At 42.3% G+C, this 15,342-nt stretch overlaps 1 protein-coding gene across 1 annotated transcript; it reads right to left on the bottom strand.

The window, feature by feature from the left end:
- Positions 1 to 11,351: 11,351 nt before the first annotated feature.
- On the bottom strand, positions 11,352 to 14,143 carry LOC143628239 (proline-rich receptor-like protein kinase PERK15). The gene is made up of 7 exons (XM_077097880.1): positions 13,528 to 14,143; positions 12,902 to 13,447; positions 12,740 to 12,826; positions 12,591 to 12,661; positions 12,434 to 12,510; positions 12,202 to 12,349; positions 11,352 to 12,097 (listed from the first exon to the last, which is right to left on the bottom strand). Exons 1-7 carry the CDS (start codon positions 14,141 to 14,143, stop codon positions 11,651 to 11,653), a joined length of 1,992 nt encoding a protein of 663 aa, XP_076953995.1. The 3' UTR covers positions 11,352 to 11,650.
- Between the last annotated feature and the right edge of the window lie 1,199 nt (positions 14,144 to 15,342).

Below are 15,342 nucleotides of genomic sequence, written 5' to 3'. Positions count from 1 at the left end.
CAAACCCTTAATCCGGGTTGTCAACGTGTACCACCCCTGGATGCACCTCCAAGTGTAGAAGGTCATCAGGCGGTCAACGTAGGGCTCAACGCCCAAAATCCGGCACACCCACTCGAAATGGCGAATCTTGGCGATCGCCATGGGGTGCAACTCGGTCAAATGAACCCCGTGTCTCTCAAGGACACGGTAAACAAACTTTGTCAATGGGAACCTAAGATTCCCATAGACAAAGAATGCAGCATAAACCCCGATCTTGCCTCTGGGGGCATCGTACACGGTCTGATGGGGTTCAGGAAACTCAGGCTCGAGAGACTCGAGCATGAACTTCCTGACAACATACCGGTACAGATCGCCAGGCAGAGCACACTGGCACTCGCCAGCAGTACTCTTGTCATCGGCTGCAGATTCAGCATCACGAGACGACATCTTGTGAAGGAAAGAAGAAAGCGATTTTGAGAGAATGCTTGCCTGAAAAGGGGAGTATTCGCCGGAAATCGCTTAAAAAAGATGAAGAGAAGAGTGAAAGTGTGGATTACAAAGAGCCCTCTACCCCTTTATATACTAATCGCAATTAATGCGATGAAATTAATTCGGAAGAGAGAGAAAACGAAGGTGCAATGAAACTATGACACGTGGCAAAAAGCAAGCTGGCAACAGCTGTTGACAGGACGCGTACCATTAATTTCGCGGCCACGCGCCCGAAAAATCGCGCCCACGCGCCTGAAAAAGCGTCTGGAATGACCATGTACTGTCACGTCACCATAACTTCCTGCACGTCCTGACACAGTCAGAAGAAACCGTCGCACGACGTTTCAGAGTTTTGGACTGTTCTTTCCACCAACTCTTCGAATTTCAAAATTCAAATTTCAAAAAGTAGGCGGGAAAATACCCCTTACCTTGGCAAACAAGTAACTATAAGACGGCTGCGGGTACAGTGTTAAGGCAAAACCCTTCACATACCTAACACCCGCAGGGAATTGAAGCCAAGAAAACCTTGGCGAACAAGTAACCGTAAGACGGATGCGGGTACAGTGTTAAGGCAAAACCCTTCACATACCTAGCACCCGCAGGGAATTGAAGCCAAGAAAACCTTGGCGAACAAGTAACCGTAAGACGGATGCGGGTACAGTGTTAAGGCAAAACCCTTCACATACCTCGCACCCGCAGGGAATTGAAGCTAAGAAAACCTTGGCGAACAAGTAACCGTAAGACGGATGCGGGTACAGTGTTAAGGCAAAACCCTTCACATACCTAGCACCCGCAGAGAATTGAAGCTAAGTACCTCGGCAACCAAGTAACTATAAGACGGCTGCGGGTACAGTGTTAAGGCAAAACCCTTCACATACCTAGCACCCGCAGGGAATTGACGCCAGGAATACCTTGGAAGTAAAGTAACCGTAAGACGAGCGCAGGTACAGTGTTAAGGCAAAACCCTTCACGTACCTAGCACTCCGCTGGGAATTGAAACCAAGAAGGATCTTCTGGGCAATGCTTGCGGAAACGGAAATAACATCCCCGCATAGCGGGAACGTCGAGAACTACGTTGTTTGAAGCTCTAGGATGGAATTGGTGGTTTTAACATAATTGATCACTATGTTCAACACTACCAAAACCTCAGGGAGAATCCATACAAGTGGAACTCAACGCGCCTGACTTGCGAGGAGGTTACAGACCTGCCCGCATCATACCCAAAGACCAAGCAGGAAACTCGGGAATTTCTGCAAGTGACAAGGACTTCCGCGGGAGGAATCCCCATGGAAAACCTTAAAAAACCCTTTTCAAAAACCCTTTGCTTAAGTCCAAAAGTTCACCTCACTTTATTAAACACTCATGAGAAGAACATTGGACTGGGGGGACTTGAAGAGGTAGGTCCCAGCAGAGCCCAGTTGGACCCGCAAGACTCACCTTGAAGAGGAACGTCTGCGCAGAAACCAACTGGATCCGCAGGACCAACCATGCTCAGAGACGTGACGTCCTTACGCGCAGTACGCAAGCTGGTCCCGCAGGAAATGCCTCCCAATGGTGAAGGACTCCGCCTGTCCCCGCAGCCTCGGATACAAGCCATCAGGGAAGGCCACCCGCGCAGCAAGGCTACACGCACAAGGCACTTAGCTCTCAATCACTCAGTGTCACCTGAAGGAATGAGCAAAGCCGGGAACAATCCCGCACAAGGGCGGGAGGGGGAATACTCCCGCCCAAATAAGCCAGTCCGTACGATACAGGAAGATCTTCTGTACTGTACCTGAGGAGGTATGGGAAAAAGATCTGACTAAAGAGACGACAGCTTACTGACACAGTATGGCGAGCAGCATGCTCCTGTACTGTGTCACTATTAGCCGCTGCCTACTCACCAACTACTGCCATACCACGTGCGTAGCCGGCAGTTGGTGGAAAAGGAATAGTACACAGCAGGCCTGGTCACTATCAGCCGCTGCCTACCCACCAACTACCAGCAGGGCACGTGCGTAGGCCACTGTTGGTGGAACAGGAACACTGTTGCAGCCGGCCATACCTCCTTGGAAACCTACCTTCGGCTATAAATACCACAAATGGTATGACCATCTGATCTTATCTGATATCATCATATTATACCTGATATCTGCTCTAGCAATCTCTTAATATACATTTATATTTAAAGAGCAATCTAGTCTGATTCTCACGCCGGAGGGTGGTCACAAGGAGGAACCCCCCCCTTCTCAGTGACAAGCTCACGGTGTCTGTTTTGCAGGTTATCAGAAGAACCATCTTCTCAGGGTCTCACCCCTCGTGGGAAACATCTATCTAACCCCCAGGTTACTAGTAATCTGCCCGGGGTCCGGTTAGTGTTTCTTCAGATGGTGGTGGAGAATGTAGGGTGGCGAAAGGAAAAATGGTTTCGTCAAAGACCACATGTCTAGAAAGGATAATTTTACAGGTGGAAAGGTCATAGCATTTGTATCCTCTATGGTTGGAGGGATATCCTAGAAATACACAAGGAGATGAGCGATTTTGGAGTTTGTTAATAGAGGTGGATGGTAGAATTGGGTAGCAAAGACACCCAAAAGTACGAAGATGAGAGTAAGCAGGGTGCGTATGATATAAGAGGGGGGTGGGGGTGTGGTTTTGTTTAGTTTTGCTGGGAAGGATATTAATGAGATAAGTGGCGAGTTGAAGGGCATGGTGCCAAAAGTTTGCTGGAACGGAAGCATGTGTGAGAAGTGTACGAATGATGTTGTTGATAGAGCGGATTTTTCGTTCCGCTTTACCGTTTTGAGATGAGGTGTGGGGGCACGAAAAACGAAATGACATGCCGTTTTTGGCACAAAATTCATGGAATGATTTATTATTGTATTCAATGCCATTGTCACATTGGATAGATTTTATATGAATATTAAATTGAGTGAGGATGAATTTATGAAAATTAAGAAAAATTGAGAAAGCTTGTGACTTACTAGTGAGAGGAAAAGTCCATACATAATTTGTCAAGTCATCTAGAAATAATATGTAATATCGGTGACCCCCCGTGCTTAACACTGGAGATGTCCATAAATCACTATGCAATATATCAAAAGGGAGATGTGTAATTGACAAAGGAATCATAAAAAGGTAACTTAACATGTTTACCAAAAACACAAGACTGACAAATCTGAGTAACAGAAGGTTTAGTAGCAGAAATAAATTTATGTTTATTCAAATATTGCAAAAGAGAGATTCCAGGATGCCCTAGTCTTTTGTGCCACAAATCTTGAGAAAGTGCAGCAAATGTTGTTGGGCTTGTAAACTTGGTGTCGGTAGAGAGCGTGAGAGGGTAGAGGTCGCCGGTACTATTGTTGCGGAGGATAGGTATCCGCGTTTGGTATTCCTTCACAAGAAAACCAAATGGGTCAAATTCAATAGAAATCATATTGTCAATAGTAAGGCGACGAACAGAAAGGAGATTTTTAATGAGATTAGGTGCATAAAGAATGTTATTGACGTGCAAGGGTTTAAAGGCGGTATTGAATTTGGTATAGCTAGTCCTTAGGATGGGAATTTGGAACCCGTTTCCCACGACAATATTATTCAAAATGCTATTATTGAAATAAGACGAAAGAGTACCTGTCGTGTTGGTCATGTGATTTGTTGCACCAGTGTTGAGATTCCATTGTAAATATGGGTGCAAAGTCATGGTCTGGAACACCTGCTCAATATTGGTGGGAACTTGCTGTTGAGGGGCATACTGCTGTGAAACTTGTTGTGGCATATTGGTGTAGTGGGCTTGGCCATAGTGGGCCTGTGGTGCTGGGCCTAACAAGCCAGGTTGTTAGGTTGGGCCAGGGATGTATTGTGAGCGGTTTGGGAAGGGTATAGCAGGATGTGGGGTTGGTGGGGTGTGTATGTTGTGAAAGGGTGTTGGAAGTCCCCACTGGTGTTGATAAGTTTGAAAGCTTGTTCCCTAGTAGGCTGACCATGAGAATTATTGTTGCTAACATACCCTCTTTCGCGAGACCTTCCACGACCTCGTCCACGAGCACCACGGCCACGGCCTCTTTGGGACGTGTCATAGGTTCCACGATTTTCATTAGCTGATCCAGTGGAACCGTGCCCGGTATTTTCACGGGTCGGATTTTGTAGTGCCGTGAGTAGAGCAGTTCCCGCGACTTGGTTTGAGGTGTTTCCAAACCTCCTAGATTCTTCTTGTGTAAGTCTGGATCGTGCTTGAGAGAATGTGGGTAATGGAAATATCTGACTAATAAACATTCCTATTGCATCATATTCAGTGTTTGTGAGGCCGGTGACCAACTGAAGTAAAAGATCGACATCAGAAATTGGCGCTCCGACGTTAGCCAATTGATCGGCTAAAACTTTCAGTTCTTGGCAATAGGTAGAGATATTTGGAAAAGTTTCCATCTTAGTGTTGGTTAAACGAGTTTTTAGGGCGATGGCACAGGATGCTTGATTATCTTGAAATAGGTGAGCGATGGCGTCCCAAGCTTGTTTCGCCGTGGCCTTTGGTTTGATAATATTCATAAGAAGATTGTTGGATATCGTACCGTAGATCCATTGTTTGACAACCGCGTCCAACCAATCCCAAGAAGCAAGTTCGGGAAGCGAGGTTTTGTCTTTGCCTTTATCGTTGGCAGAAGAGGAGGAGGCAGCAGGGGGGGAAATGTGATCAAGAACTTCGAAGACAGTACAATGAATCGTGAATAATTCAACCCATGAAGTATACTGACCATTTTCAAGATCTAGGGTTATGGGAATGAAGTTGCGGATGTTGTTGACAGTAAGGGCAGGGTGGATAGTAGCCATTGGAGATCTTGAATAGAAAGGTGGTAAGAGAGACAGGTTGCAGGATCAGAGAACCGCATATATGGACGGCGGCGGTTCGGTTTAGGGTTTGGATGATACCATGAGAGTTATAATAATATGTAGAATGATATGCAGAATAATGCTTGCCTTTCTCATTGATCTCCAATAACATATATAAAATATACAATTCTAAGTTAAGTAATGATTTGGAAATAATGATGTGATCATGCAATATACATAACTTATACACAATATCTTCTCTCTAATAATATCTTCTCTCTAATAGTAACCACATAACCCTTACACTGTTATTTACATGTTTACATGCACGTTAACCTTGTAAGGATTTGTAATTTAAAGAAAATAAAATAAATAAAACTCAACAATCTGTTTAAACATATAGTAAAACTATGTCTTTATACTTCATAAACTAATAAATATTAATATATATATATATATATATATATATATATATATAAGATATTTGAATAACTAGGAACTATCATATATATAAATAACGTATCCATCCGAATCTTAATCTAATGTATGTACTTTTAAATGTAACAATATTGTTGGATACGATTATCTATCATCTCAATCTTGTAATCATCGTTTGTCTATACCCCTTCAATTGATATGTGCCTTTTGGCCTTCGAGCATCCGATTCCGAATTTAAATTCACTCATGAAGCTTCTGCTTTGAAACTATGTTTTGAAAGCTAAATTTGTTTTGAAAATGTTTTACATATGTTATTCTACAAATGGTTTATGAAATATGTTATTTACATGTTTACGAGTTTACATGCATGTTTGTGAGTTACTTGTTTATGAGTTTACGAATTAACCCGTCGGCATGGTTTGCGGGATTACATGCTTACGAGTTTACAAGTTTACGAATCTACAAGTATACGAACTTACGTGTTTGCAAGTTTAAATGCTCTTATTGTTTGCATTTTTTTTAGTTTGCAAGTTTAAAATGCTTTTAATGTTTTGAATGATTACATGTTTGAAAGTATATTTATATATGTACATGTATTATGCTACCCAAGTCGAAACCCTTCTCTGTGGGGACCACAGACCCATCATTATGGCATAAAATGATGTGGCACCTTCCGTGACGGTGGGTTGAGTTCACGGCGTCTCTGTTTCCGTTTAGTCTTCAGACTGTCTGTTCTGTTCTGTTCAGAGGCGTATGGATCGATCCTAGGAAAAAGTAATGATGGCTGAAATCTGGTGAATGATCGGTGTGATTTGCCCACACTCCATTTGCAATCTGGATGTATGGATTGGCTACCCTGCATCACCTCTGTAAATAAAACGAACCCTCTGGACTTCGGGTAAATATGTATGTTATTTCTGATGATATCTGTTTACTAATATGTCATGATTTCTGAAAACTTTTAAGCTTTTTCTTTAAGTATGTTTTGAAAAACTTAGCCTATTTACTCAAACAAAATTTGCCATTTTTGTTACCCTCTATTCGCTCAATGGGCTAGTTTTGCTCAGACGTACTTTTTGTGTTTTCCTTCTTATAAGTCAGGTTATCAAGGCATATGGGGACGGGTTATGGAAGAGTGCTCGAGAGTATGAAAAGATTTGTGCAATTTAATGAAAAGAATTAGATCGCGCTTTCGAATAAATTGTTAGGCCGTGTAATGTATTTTAATTAAACATTTATGGAATTATGTTTTTGATCTAATCTGTAATAGTGACACGTCAGCCTTGGCCAGGTTGGGGTTTTATAGAAACAAATGCTTACTTTTGGTGGAAGATTGTGTATGTTCACCTTAATCAATGAATAAGTAGAGTTACGTGCCACGGGAAAATGGACCAAATGTTAAATTCAATTGTGTGGAGAACATATATAGTGATTAAGATTGGGAATAACAAAATTGGATAAGTGAAGTGTGGAATCTAAAGGCATAGCATAAGGTACTCTTTAACCTTATTCCAAAAGTATATTAGAAAGGTATTTGATAAGAGTTTACAAAAGCAATCACAATAAACGGAGGAAAACAAATCGAGTTCAACCTTTTTTTCTTTTTTTTTATTTGTTTTTCCTATAATGATTGCTTTATAGCTCAAACTATATATAGTGATAATAGACATATTACATTTATTACAATTCAAAAATAAAATTATATAAAAAGTGCAGTTATAGGTGAGAGAAAAAGGTGCTGTTTGTTTTTTAAGACAAAAATTGTCTGCAATCTGATTTCATCTAATTTCATGTCTGCAACTGAATATGTGGTCTGAAGATCTGCAATCTGAAAATATAATACTGTTTGTTTTATAAACTGGGTATCGTCTGCATAAGCTGAAAATTTGTTACTTATCATACATATCACAGTAGATAGAAGTCACTAACGTCTGTAGACTAGTAAAATAGTTGGTGGTGGGCAGTGGTGGCGGCGGACGGTGGGTGGTGGTGGTGATGGACGGTGATGGTGGTGGTGGTGATGGACGGTGATGGTGGTGGGTGGTGGACGGTGTTGGTGGCGGATGGTAGGTGGTGGTGGTGGGTGGTGGTGGCGGATGGTGGGTGGTGGTAGTGGACAATGGTTGTGGCCGATGGGTGGGTGGTGGTGGTGACGGATGGTCGTGGTGGTGGGTGGTGGTGGTGATGGACGGTGGTGGTGGTGGCGGACGGTGGGTGGTGGTAGTGAACGATGGTTGTGGCCGACGGGTGGGTGGTGGTGGTGGTGATGGACGGTGGTGGTGGGTGGTGATGGTGGTGGTGGGTGGTGGTAGTGGACGGTGGGTGGTGGTGGTGATAGACGGTGGTGGTGGCGGACGGTGGGTAGTGGTGGTGGTGGCGGACGGTGGTGGTAGCGGACGGTGGGTGGTGGTGGATGATGGTAGTGGTGGGAGCGCACGATGGGTGGTGGTGGTGTTGGACATTGTGTGTTGGTAGGATGTTAAGAAGTGTGAAGATGTGTGAAGAAGTTAAACAATAGCTTCTTTTTTAAGACCATAAAAGCAGTTTGTAAATCTTATTTAAAAAAAACAAACAATCTTCAGAAGCTTATGTCTGCACGCCCGCAGACATAAGCCTCCTGCTGATGTTTTAAGCAAAAACAAACACCACCTAGGTGATTGAAGGCTTGCCAATCTCATTATCATAATACCCTCTATATAGGGCCAGTTTACAATCTTCTAATACAATACAAATATTTGCTCAATAATAATTACATATTTTCTTAATATAGATAATATATGCTATTACTCCCCCGCAGTCGAAGCGGGAGGACGTATGCTGAGACTGGCTCGAAAATCATCAAATAACAGCTTCGGAAGACCTTTGGTAAATATGTCGGCAATCTGAAAGCGGGAAGGAACATGAAGAACTCAAATCTTGCCTCGTTGAACCTGCTCTCGGACAAAGTGTATGTCCAATTCAATGTGTTTTGTACGTTGATGTTGCACAGGATTTCCCGATAGATAGATTGCACTCACATTATCACAATAAACCAGAGTAGCATGCCATAGTGGTTTATTAAGTTCCAATAGTAGATTTCATAACGACATTAGCCACACCTCTGTATTTGGCTTCAACACTAGAACGAGAGACGGTGGTTTGGCGGTTAGACGACCACGAGATAAGGTTATCACCAAGATACACACAATAGCCGGATGTAGATCGATGAGTGTTGGGGCATCCCGCCCAATCGGCATATGTGTAAGCACGTAAAGATATAGAATTGGAGGAACTGAGGGTTAAACCATAGGTTGCCGTACCTCTAAGATAACGTAAAATACATTGTAAAGCTTCCCAATGTACTACTTTAGGTGAGTGCATATGAACACAAATCTGTTGCACCGCATAGGAAATGTCCGGGCGCGTGAACGTGAGGTATTGTAGCGCTCCTGCTAAGCTAGGATACAAAGTCAGGTCGTTAAAGCCAGGGCTGTTGGTGTTGCTAAGCTTGGGTTTAGATTCAACAGGGGTGGGTACAGGGTTGCAGGATAGCATGCCGGCCCGGTTAATAATATATGTGGTGTAAGCTTGCTGAGATAGAAAAAGTTGATTGCCATTTCTAGTGACCGAAATCCCCAGAAAATAACTTAGTGGACCCAAATCTTTCATTGCAAACTCCCCCGCAAGTTTACCATAATAGTCACCTGAAGCTTATTAGATGAAGCTGCAAGCAGAATATCATCTACATAAATCAATAGATATGCTGTGTCCAAACCATGATTATAAACAAACAAGGAGTTGTCACACCGACTTTGTGTAAATCCCAAAGTGGTGACGAAGTCGGTGAAACGTTGGTACCACGCCCTAGGTGCCTGCTTTAGACCATAGACTGATTTCTTAAGTCGGCACACATGGTCCGGATAATCTTGGTGGCGAAACCCGACCGGTTGGTACATAAAAACGGTTTCATTAAGAGACCCGTGAAGAAATGCGTTGGTGACATCAAGTTGGTGAATTTTCCACAACTGAGCCAACGCAATAGATAATACAGTTCTAATAGTTGCCGGCTTAACAACCGGACTGAAAGTTTCTCCACAGTCCACGCCCATTTGTTGGTTACGCCCATCACACACCAACCTTGCCTTGTATCGTTCTAAGGTTCCGTCTGATTTAAACTTATGACGGAAAAGCCACATGCTTCGTATAATGTTCATATCAGGTTGGCGTGGCACTAACTCCCATGTTTTATTTTTAATAAGGGCATTAAATTCGACGTACATGGCGTTATGCCATTCCGGTGTGGATAGGGCAATCGTAGGGTTACGAGGTATGGGAACAATAGAGGAACAATTGAGATTGAATGGTTGTTTTGGTTTTATAATACCGTCCATAGAGCGAGTACGTACGGTACGGGTTGTGGGGGGTGATGGTGCGAGGCTAGGATCTGAAGAGGAGGTGGACTGTGTGGATATTGGGGTTGTGGCAGAAAGTGGCGGGTTGGCTGCAGGTATGGGCTGGGCTACTGGTTGGGAATTTGGGTTGGGTGTTTGGGCTGCAACTTTGAGGGGTGAAGAGGGGGTTTGGGCCTGCGTGAATAAGTTTGAAGAATTGGATTGAATTGAGAATTTGTGTGGGTGTGGGCTGGAGTCACGGGATCAGTTGGAGCCGTAGGTGAGGCTGGTGGAGTAGAAGGGACAGTTTGTTGACCAAGGGTTTGAGTATGAAGCCAATAAAGTGGATGGAGTATGTTGGTGAGGAAATCATAAGTTTGGAACTTAGGGTTTTTAATGTTGACGAAGGGGAATTGTGTTTCGTCAAAATGTACATGACGACAAATAATAATTTTGTAAGTGGATAAGTCTAAGCACTTATACCCGCGATGTTGTGTAGGATAGCCAAGGAATACACATGGGTAGAGCGAGGTTGGAGCTTATGGATTTGTGTGTGAGGGAAGAGAGGATAACAAAGACACCCGAACACACGAAGATGGTCGTAAGCCGGGTTACGGTTATAAAGTAGTTGGGTTGGTGATTTAAGTTGGCGGGTTTTGCAATGAGAGAATAAGTGATTGAAGGCTTGCCAATCTTATTATCATAATACCCTCTATATAGGGCCAGTTTACAATCTTCTAATACAATACAAATATTTGCTCAATAATAATTACATATTGTCTTAATATAGATAATATATGCTATTAATAGGAAAAATATATATTTAGATATCTTGACGGCCAATTACCTGATATATGCTCGAGGACACGGTTTTATAATTATGTATATGACTAGGATTACCAATGCCATACCCAAACATGTTCCATTATCATCCCTACTTGTACAAAAGAGGGAACAAAATGAAACAAGGATCCCGAACCCACTCCGATTACCCCTTATCTGGCCCAAACCTTATGCAATGAAAGTTGTTGCCATCAAATTCATGCGAAAAGCATTAAGAAGTCCATAGTTACAATAGTTGAAATCTCTATCTGGAGAGTGATCAATGGTCATAGATTATCGTTGTTACAATACTTTTGTGATGTTAGTGGATGTTGTTAAAGTCACATAAGTAAATCACACCAAGTCACCAACCATTAAACTACATAACAATAACGTAGTCATTTATAAGTAATAATACTAAATTACAAGAATAAGTTTAAACCAATGACTAGATCAAAATACATCCACTTGCCACTAGAAGTCACAAAACGTGGTATCAATGTCATCTACCACTATTTTGTATTTTGTCAACCCTTAAATCCTCCATTAAATAACCATCATACCAACTGTCACGTTCAATATTATAACTTTATTATAACAATAACACCACCATAAATCCCACCAATTCAACAAAACCCTTTGAATCTGTCAACTTAAAAGAATCATGTATCGTTTCAAAAACAAAAATTCAAAATAAATACAAATCAAAAATAATCAAGAAATAGCAATAACCTTATGTACAATTCCCGTCAAAACCCGTCGCTAAAACCGTGACTAATATATTTCCTCGAATTATCCATCTGCCCTTCACTGCTCGAGCCTGACGGGTTCAACGGGTATTCACTTGTGGGTCGGCTGTACTCACTGCTAGCATACTCTTGTGTTCCTAGAGCCATTTTTCTGAACTTGGCCATGTCTTCATTGTACTGAGACGTGTCATAGTCTGAGCTCCCGTTGTAGACCGAGCTGTGTCCCGGCTTGATCCCATCATCAAGGTCCGAAAGTGACATGTCACCTTCTAAGGCTCGAACCACCTGGCTCATCTTGGGCCGGCGGCGAGCAGAGTGGCGCACACACACAGCTGCACATGACACCATCCTAGCCATCTCGTTACGGTTGTAGTCTTGTGGTAAACGCGGGTCAACAATTGAGTCAAAGTTTCCGTCCTCCAGCGCTCGAGTCAGCAATGGCCTAGCCTGTAATTTCATTCACGAGTTAGAAATAAGGTATCCGGATAATGTTCCAATTTTCAAATCACAATTTAAAAAAAAAACACCAATCAGTTTATTTTTTTACTTACCCAATCGACTAAACTATCGTCCATGTAAGTATTAGCTGTGTCAACGGGTCTACGTCCTGTGATCAGTTCTAAGAGCATGACTCCAAACGAGAAAACATCGGATTTCTCTGTGAGTTTGCCCGAAGACGCGTATTCTGGTGCTAGGTAACTAAATAATTTAAATTTATAGCAAAAACATGAGAAATAATTCAAAAAAAAAGTTGAAATCATAACCATGTTCTAACAGGCATACCCAAAAGTTCCCATCACTCGGGTGGATACATGAGTAGCAACATCAGAAGTAATCTTGGCAAGTCCAAAATCAGCAACCTAAATAATCATGCCAACTCAAAAATTTCAAAGTCGTGACACAAAAAAAAAATAAAGAATAAGAAAAAAGAAACCTTTACCTTTGCTTCAAAACTGAAATCAAGAAGTATGTTTGCAGCCTTAATATCCCGATGAATGATCTTCGGATGACCTGAAAACACATAAAAAAAAAAAAAAACTTAAAATCTTGGATCTTTTCAACACACAAATGTTTTCTAAACGTGCTTACAATCCTCATGGAGATAAGCAAGCCCTTTAGCAGATCCAAGAGCGATACGCATCCGTGAAGCAAAATCCATCACTGGCCGATTTTTCCCTGCAACATAATATTAACATATTAATAAAAAACGGTTTGATTCTTGACATATTATGATGAAACTAACATACATACCATGTAAATGAAACTCCATGGTGTTATTTGGAACAAACTCATACACAAGCATTCTTTGAGCACCACTAATACAATAACCAACCAACGACACAAGATGCTTATGATGCACACGACTAATGATCTCAACTTCCGCCTGAAACTCACGCTCACCCTGACCACTACCGACTTTCAATTGCTTAACCGCCACCTCTTTCCCGTTCGGAAGAACCCCTTTATGCACATAACCAAACCCCCCTTGACCAAGAAGGTTAGCATCCGAAAACCCATCCGTAGCCATCGCTAATTCTTCATACGTAAACGTACTTTTCGAGAACCCTAGTGACAGACCCGGGGTTGGCGAAGGAAGTGAATTCGAACCACCCGAGTAATTCGATCCGGAACCGCCGCCACTACTCATGTTCAACGGCCGTGGCGGTGGCTGCGTAGGTGATCTGGCGGGTGAATGTGGCGGTAGTGCTCCCATTGGTGGCGGTGGTTTTAGTGGCGCCATTGTTACTACGTGATCGCCTGGTGGCGGGGCGTTATGCTGCCATTGTTGAGGATCAACTGCGTATGTAAATCAAAGATTACAAATATTGAATCAAGATAAGAATGAAACAGAAGTTAATATTATTATTGTGACCGACCTTTAGGTACATAGATATTGGATGGATGATGTGTTCTTCTTTTCTTCTTTTTGCAACAGATAAATATAAGGCTTAATATTGCGAGTATGAGGACGCCGCCGATTGCGATCCCGACGACGGTTCCGGTTGAAATTCCGGATGAATTGTCAGACGTGGTGGGACCGGAGGATACGCTTCTGGGCGGCGGTGGAGAAGGTGTAGTGCGTCCCGGAGGAGATGGGGGACTGGGTGGAGTGTTCCTCGGAGCCGGTGGCGGCGGATTGGATGGTGGCGATCCTGGCGGCGATGGTGGAGGTGGCGAGGTGGTAGTAGGAGGTGGATTGACTGGAGGCGGTGGTGAAGCGACGGGAGTGATCGGAGCTGGCGGAGAGGCGGCAGGAGGTGGAGAAGATGCGGCCGGAGGTGGAGAAGATGTGGCCGGTGGTGGGGAAGAGGCGGCGGGTGGTGGGGGAGATGAAGCCGGTGGTTGAGAGGCGGCCGGTGGTGGCGGAGAGGCGGCTAGTGGTGGTGAAGAGGCAGCCGGAGGTGGGGGAGAAGCAGGGGTGGATGGAGGTGGGGCCGGTGGTGGTGATGTGGTGTTGGTGGGTGGTGAGGTGGTCGGCGGCGGAGAAGACATAATCAAGGAGCCGAGAGTTTCTCCGTGGGAAACGTACGTTTGATTGAAAGAAGGAAAGAATGGAATTTAAGTTAAGGAAAATGTCTTGTAGTTGTTGGTAACACTACGGGACCCACGCCTTACTTTTTGTCTTTACTTCCACTTATTTATTCTTTATTTAGTAACATTTTATTTTTATGAATGGTTTTCGTGAAATAAAGTTTAATTTGGAAAAAAGTTTAGATTAGTTTTATACTTGTCAATACTACATATGTTTATACTTTTGCCTTTTATGCTTGCCAATACTATATATGTTAAGTAATTATAAAATTAGTACTCATGAGATACTATTGAAATTTTTAAAAAGTTAGTACTTTAGTAGCTATTTTATATTTCACCACCGATTACAAGTTTGGAAATAGACTTGTTTTATTAAAACTCTTTAAAGTTATCTTGATCTGACCATGGGAGATCGTGTAATATTGACGAAAATACATGTATAATAATCAATGTTGTGAAAATCCTGACTATGCGTCAATTAATCTTTGACTAATCGCTAGTTCTCACCCACTAAATAATTTTGGGCTAGGCGGTCAGTTAATTAATCAATGGTCAAATCTGACTAAAATCGGGTTTAAATGAACTTAGCCGGTGTTTTCTAAAAGGCTCCGGCCAAAATCAGTGATTTTTGACAAGATTCAGACCAATATAAGTTTTTTCAGTGAAATTCCAGCCAATTCTTAGCCAAAGTGTGTATGTGTATATACAAAACTGAAAGTTACATATAAAATTGTGTGTACGCGTGTGTACAATTGAAAATTAACATTAAAGTCCAATCCGATTAATCGTTAGTCCCTACCTCACCGCCCGACTAGTGACTTTTCCAACGTTGATAATAATAAATATAAATAAAAAACAACACGTACCTTATAGTTTTTTAAAACCTTTTTACAATATAAATACTTTATTATGTTTTATATATGACAGTCCCTAGTCTCGTTTTATTTTTTCGGTTTATTGGTTACATTTTATTTCGTATCTCATATATGATATATGCGTATCCCAGTTTACGTACACAATATATAACTTATATATGACTAAAGGGAAGCTACAATGAAGAAGGGAATTTGGATAAGGCTGATACAATACCTGAATCCTTTCAATAATGAGATCTTCATGATGAGAGCGCTTGAAAATACCAACGGTTGAACTTGCGAAAC

The sequence above is a fragment of the Bidens hawaiensis genome, unplaced genomic scaffold, assembly GCF_021521415.1.
Source record: "Bidens hawaiensis isolate Kalapana, Puna unplaced genomic scaffold, B.hawaiensis_p1.1 tig00004839_1, whole genome shotgun sequence".
NCBI classification, from domain to species: domain Eukaryota; kingdom Viridiplantae; phylum Streptophyta; class Magnoliopsida; order Asterales; family Asteraceae; genus Bidens; species Bidens hawaiensis.
This window is presented reverse-complemented; position numbering and strand designations above follow the sequence as displayed.